Here is a 6,739-nt window from a genome sequence, read left to right on the forward strand (position 1 = left end):
AATAAAAATGAAACAATAAAATTTACATTAAATTTACCAGAAAATTCAAATTTTTTCTTCCTTTGTTCGAACTTCCTTTTCTTCTTTTTATTTTTTTTAATCTCTCTCGGCCACTCCAAGCTTTCTTCTATTCTTTTCTCAGCTCACCCCTTCAACCCCAAAATCGAACTCCCCTATTTATAAAAACATCCCGTCCTTACATGCTTTATTGGTGCACAATAATGACACCATTATTAGTGCCCAATAATGGCACCATGATTTGGGTGCAACAGTCAGCCTTTCCGCGTTCCTATGTTGCAAGCCTGAAGACGCTGCGTAGTCCCGGGGCCTTCTGCATGCTGAACGTTGACCTAAAGACGCCGCGTAGTCTTGGAGTCTTCTTGGTTGGCCTGAAGACGCCAGATAATCTTGGAATCTTTAGCTCGGTACTATAGATTTCACCCTAGATGGAAAAATAATCCGAGAAGAACATTATCTTGGAATAAAATATTCTCAAGTACATTATTTTGGCCATTATCCCCTGTTTTGGGTAATAAAACTTTTTCTTAAGAAAATAATATTTTTTTATTAAAATATGACTTTTAAGGAATAATTAAGGAATTATTCTGTTAATATATGGAGAATAATTAAAAGTAATATTAAAATAATAGAAAACCTTCCATATTTTTATTGTTTTAAAAATTTCTGTGAAAAAATATTTTAAAGAATTATTATGTTAATATACGGGGAATAATTAAAAGTAATATGAAAATAATGGAAACATTCCAAGTTTATATTGCTTTCAAAAATGCATCGTGGAAAGAAATTTTAAAAAAGTATTTTTGGATTATTTGATATAAATTTTAAGTGTTTAAAATAAAAGTACTTTTGGAATTATTCTTTTAACATATGGGAATTATTTAATTATATGTATTTTATGTAAATATATAAAATTTAAATCTAAAAAAGTTAACATAAAAAATATCAAAATTTTAAACTCATAAATAATTTATCATATATTGTATTGATAAAAGATTATAAATTATAAAATAAATATACCACATAATAATAACAAATGAAGGTTAAAACTATAATTTGACTCTAAAAAGTACTTTTCCATACGCAAAAACTAGAAAATAATTTTTAAGTTGAATTTAAAATCATTTTTATTTTAAAAGAAGTTAGGATAAACTACACGTACCTAAACTATTAATTTTGATCTATTTAATATTTTTATTTTTGTACTCGCCATTAAAAATTCATCGCATTTAATATATAAACTATCAATTTTGATCCGTTTTAGTATCTAAACTTTCAAATTTTTTAAAAAACTTAATATTAAATTTTGAACGAGCACTAAAATGAAACAAAAACTAAAGTTTTTAACAGGAGATACTAAAATGAAACAAAAAATAATACATATATATATTGAAAAATTGAAAGTTTAGATACTAAAACAAAACAAAATTGATAATTTAAGTACTAAATGCATAATATACCCAAAAAGTTATTCGTTATAGATTCAAAAGTGTTTTTAACTTTAAAAAAAACACTTTGATATTAAACCGGGTTAGCCCCCGTTTTCCGGTTGTAGTATTTGTCTTTCTCACAGTAATCAAAGCTGAACTGATAATGAAAGATACAACAAGCTCAACACATAACTGAGTATACAAGCAGGGTTCTAAAAGAGCATAATTTGCACCATACTTGGTTTTATTTATGGAACATTCATGACTTGGATGGACTGCAACATGTCCGAGACCGCGATCACGAGATCCCCCGATTTGATCATTCCTCTAGCCTTAAGTAATGAGAAGGTTTTGTTGAGGTTGCTTTCCATATCGTCGGAGAAGCCGAGACGGAAGGGAATGAGCCCCCATTGTAGGTTCAGACGTCTCCTGACAGAAGTTGTGGTCGTAAAAGCAAAGATGGGGCAATCTGGTCGACAACGTGAAAGGAGAGACGCCATGTGGCCCGTCTTTGTGTACACAAAAAGGGCATCCACCTCTAAATTGTTAGCTGCAGGTCACATAACCAAACTCATGTCAAGACCACAATCAATGAAAATCTAACTCGGAATGAAATACCGGCTCAAAATTGGTATCCGATTGCTTAGCCGATGGATGTTGTTGCATCATTTATTCTATCTACACCAAAGGTTTCGGAGAAATAAAATCGTGAACAGAAAAGAATGAAAACCAGCAACATCAGGCAGATATCAATTCACGGATCAATGCTTGTGCAAACACATAATTAGACAGATTCTGGAACCGAAGATTCTTACCCATCTTGGCTGCGGAAATACAAATCTCTTCCGAGATACTATCTGCAAAAGAAGCTCCTACATCCGGCAGTACCATAGCCTCGTGGCGTTTTTCCTCCCTCCACCATTTCTCTATTCTCACACTAACATTTCTTAGAACAGCTAGTGCCTTGTCAGGGTACTGTCCCATTGCTGATTCACCAGAGAGCATTAAAGCATCAGCTCGCTGCCTTACTGCTTCAGAAACATCGGCAACTTCAGCTCGGGTGGGTGTAGGGTATTCAATCATTGATTCAAGTAGCTGGGAGGCAACAATCACTGGCTTATTTAGTTGCCTGCACACCTGAACAATCCTTTGCTGAGCTGATGGAACCTGTTCCAATGGTATCTGGGCACCCAAGTCTCCTCTTGCGACCATAGCTCCATCAGATGCTAGAATAATTTCTTCTAAGTTCTTTAAAGAGTCGATACTCTCTATCTTAGCAATGACAGCTATGTCGCTGTACCATAAGATTGCAGTGCCAATTCAAGGAAAAGGAAAGACAGATTGATATGTGTTACTCATTTTAGGAAAACTAACACATATTACGAAATAGTATTTGGTTCCAGTCTCAAATTCTAATCTCTGTTGAAAGTGCACATGCAGCACCTACCACAACCAATCCAATCTTCTAAAAGTGTAAGGAAACATATGATACTTACCTACCGCGAGACCTAGCAGCAATATAGCTTTTAAGATGATTAATCACTTCAGCGGATTTGACAAAAGATATTGCAATAAAATCAACACCTTCTGCAATCCCAAAGTCAATATCTAACCAATCCTGAAATGAAAACAAGCTTGATCATGCAAAATGTTTTGGTTTCTCGAAAAAAACATGCAGGCGGCACAGAGAACAAGGGTATACAAAAAATACACACACACTACTAAAAGTCTCAAAATAAAGATAAACTACAGAGTAAATAGCAAAAATCAGATCCAAAACACCATTGCTGGGATTGCAGGACTGGAGTCGCTCTACAAGCTTTCACAAACAGACTTCGAATTTTAAATATCCTTGGACTTCTTTTAGCAACATTACATCATCAATTCCTCATTGAATGGAAAATGCAAATGCAAGTAAGAAAACAAAAATTCAGACGAAAGCATGGTTAATTCAAAGAGACTCTAAATTTCTTAATAGTGGTAGCTCCTAACCTCCGATTCCATTGTTGCTATATGTGACTAAAGACGAATCATAGATAACCTTGGATGAAATCATGAAACTGGCATTCACATTAGCTAAATCATTCAATAGCAATTTCTAAAATTCAAAGAGCAAAAATAGAGGAACGTGTATCAACCTTAGAAGAAATGGTAGGAAGCATTGCATTACGCTCACGAACAAGACTCCCATCCCTCCAGAAAGTCAAATTGGCTCGCGGAAGCAGCAACCCTGGATCAGTGCACCTACACTTAACATCAGGACCAATCTTCTCAATTACCTCAAATCTCACCATTCCACCATCAACCAAAAGTTCATCCCCAACTTTCACATCTGTATAACACCACCAAACAATCTTACTTAAATCACCAATAAACCAATTTGTTCAACCTAATTACTTATGTTTTTACTGCAAGCACACAAACCTTCAGCAAAACCATCATAATTCACATTAATTGTTCGCTCAGGCCGCGGTGTACCAAAAGCTCTAACACTAAATGTCCAGATTTCTCCATCCTACAGTTCAAATTAAATAATCCATAATTAACTAAATAAACATATTTTGAACATATATGTTTTTTTTCTTTTTAAAATTTACCTCAGCTTTGGCGGAGGCAGCGCCACCGAGATCTCCCATGTGAATCTCGCTACCTTCAGTATCCATCATAATGGCGACAGCGAATCCCTTCTCTTCATTGAGTCTCCTCACTCGTTCGATCACCATTTTATGCCACTCGCGTGTGCCGTGACACATGTTGATTCGAGCCACGTTCATGCCTCCGACAGCCAACGCTTCAAGCTGCTCGAACCCGCAAGTTGCCGGACCTATCGTGCAGATAAGCTTCGTCCGCCTCGTGCTCCTGAATCCATTCTCCTTCAGCTCCGCCTCCGTCACCGCGTCCACATCGATCCCCGCCGCCGCTCCCGAATCCGACGGAGCATGAGACGGAGCCGCCATCACCTTTTCCGCCGACAAACCCCCCGTAGCTCCGTTCTGACCGTTACCGGAATCCAACACTTCAGACGATGCAGCATCGAGATCTGAAGATAACGAGTTGGTGATCGTGAGAGAGTGTTTTTTGCTCGGGAAATTGATTACCGGGAACCGGGTGTAGGAAGTCGCGGAAACTTTCTGGAGAGTGAGGTAAGGAGCACGGGAGGGAGTGAAGAATTGGAGGGAATGCGACATATTTTCCGGCAAAGGAAACTGTATCCGGTGGCCGGAAATGTATGGAAGTGAATTTAGTAGAAGAACTTTCGTTTATATTTTTGTTTCGAGGTTTTAACTTTTAAGGTGGATTTTGAGGCGGATAAACCGAAGATGAGTGCCGTGTTTGGGGATTGTAAAATAGCATCACGTGAAGCAGGCAACCACTAAAGGCAAACTCCTCTTTCTCTTGCCTTCTGCCAAACAGAGTATTAATAACCAATTTGCTTACATGGTTTATTATAATTGGTTTGAAATCAAAGAGTGAATTATATAAAGTATAATTTTTTTTTAATACAAGGGGATTGAAACCAAATTAATCTGGTGAGGCTAGATTTCTCTCATCATGCAAGATCTCCCCAATAGCAGTAGGCGGCTGCGCATAGCGACTTACACCGAGAGAGCGACTCCAAAAAGCCTTTGTGAATGCGTCTGCAGCTTTACTACCTTTACGACCAATATGCAAGAATTGAATACTCCATCTTCTTGAGATTATCTCCCTCAAATGACTAACCATATACGAAATCCCTTCCATGTTTATACCTTGTCGAAGCAGGGAACAACTCCTTGCAGTCAGTTTCCACCATAACACAGCGAGCACTAATCTCTCAAGCCAAATTCAACCCCTCATAAACTCCCCCAAGTTCTACGTCCAAAACCGAGCAAGCACCAAGATATTTGGAAAAGCCGGAGATCCATCGCCCTTGGAAATCACGGATACCCCTCCACAAGCAGCAAGACCCGTAGAAGGATTTCTGGCCCCCATCAATGTTAATTTTCAACCATTCCGGGGGAGGATGCCAACGAATCGGATGGTATTGACCACGTGAGTGGTTCGAACAGCTTAGACTTCTTCAATTTAAAGCAACAATCGCTTCCCTCTGCATTTTTCTAGCTCGGTGAATCATACTCTCCCCATCATGATTATCCGGATTGAAAATAGTAATGTTTCGATGGTTCCACAAACACCACACCACAGCTAGAGATGTACAAAAAAAATCCGAACATCCGATTTTACGTAAAAAATATCCGAAACCAGATTTTAGGAAAAATCGGTTTTTTTTAAACCGGATCTGATATTTTAAAACGGATAGTATAACCGGTTTGGAAAAAAATTGAACGACCGGTTTTTTTACCGGATTAGAAAACGGTTTGAAAAAAATCGGATAAAAAATCGGTTTTTTATCCGAAAAAAATTCAGTCTGGAAGTTTTTAAGTATTTAAATTTATCGAACTTGGAAGTATATAAGTATTTCAATTATCGTAAACTTTGGTGCAATTGATGACGATGTAATTTTAATAATATTAAAATCGGTTTTTTTATATCCGATTTTTTTTAAAAAACCGGTTTTTTTTCAAACCAAAACCAGTTACACCATCCGACCCTCCAAATCGGTTAAGATCCGAACCGAATTTTTTAAAATCTCATTTTTTGGCTAGGTTAAAAAAAATCGATCCGGATTAATTTTTTATCTGACTTTGTGCATGTCTAACCACAGCCCCCCTAAAAAGATATCCCAGTCGCTTCCATCAATCGAAAAATGTACAGGGTCCCTAAGATTCACACGAATCCACTCGACGATATCCATATGCAGAAATTCACGACGATGAGATGGCTTGATGAGCATGGACCAGGTTGAAAATGTTGTAATACACAAACGAAAAGTATGGGAAATCGACTCCTCACCTGCTCCGCATAAAGTGCACCTGGGGTCATCCGAGATGTGCCGTGGAACACGCTCAACATTGGTCATTAGGCCTTTCTTTGCTCAACAACCAAAGTGAGGTTTTCACCCGGGGAAGTCCTCTATAATTGGAGATAAGCTTCCACACAACATCATTGGCAGAACTAAAATCACCTTTACGTATTTGCAGTAGAAAACTGACGATTTGTATTCCACCTCCACGCTGGGCGATCTTCCCCACCAGTGATCATAGGCGGCTTAACTGCCGCAAGATGAAGAATGTAATTAGGGAGAGATCTACGAATATCCGACCATCGCCAATCTACATCAAGGCCTACCATAGAGCTCACAGGAGTGAAATAATTCAGTAAGGCCACCGGACAATAATTACTTAAGAGGG

At 37.8% G+C, this 6,739-nt stretch overlaps 1 protein-coding gene across 1 annotated transcript; it reads right to left on the reverse strand.

Moving 5' to 3' along the window:
- Positions 1 to 1,587: 1,587 nt before the first annotated feature.
- Positions 1,588 to 4,713, reverse strand: LOC120151530 (pyruvate kinase isozyme A, chloroplastic-like). Its single transcript, XM_039163951.1, has 6 exons — positions 4,046 to 4,713; positions 3,873 to 3,963; positions 3,587 to 3,780; positions 2,945 to 3,066; positions 2,264 to 2,742; positions 1,588 to 1,998 (listed from the first exon to the last, which is right to left on the reverse strand). Exons 1-6 carry the CDS (start codon positions 4,634 to 4,636, stop codon positions 1,697 to 1,699), a joined length of 1,779 nt encoding a protein of 592 aa, XP_039019882.1. The 5' UTR covers positions 4,637 to 4,713; the 3' UTR covers positions 1,588 to 1,696.
- Positions 4,714 to 6,739: the final 2,026 nt, after the last annotated feature.

This window comes from Hibiscus syriacus, unplaced genomic scaffold (genome assembly GCF_006381635.1).
Source record: "Hibiscus syriacus cultivar Baekdansim isolate YM2019G1 unplaced genomic scaffold, ASM638163v2 tig00002799_pilon, whole genome shotgun sequence".
NCBI classification, from domain to species: domain Eukaryota; kingdom Viridiplantae; phylum Streptophyta; class Magnoliopsida; order Malvales; family Malvaceae; genus Hibiscus; species Hibiscus syriacus.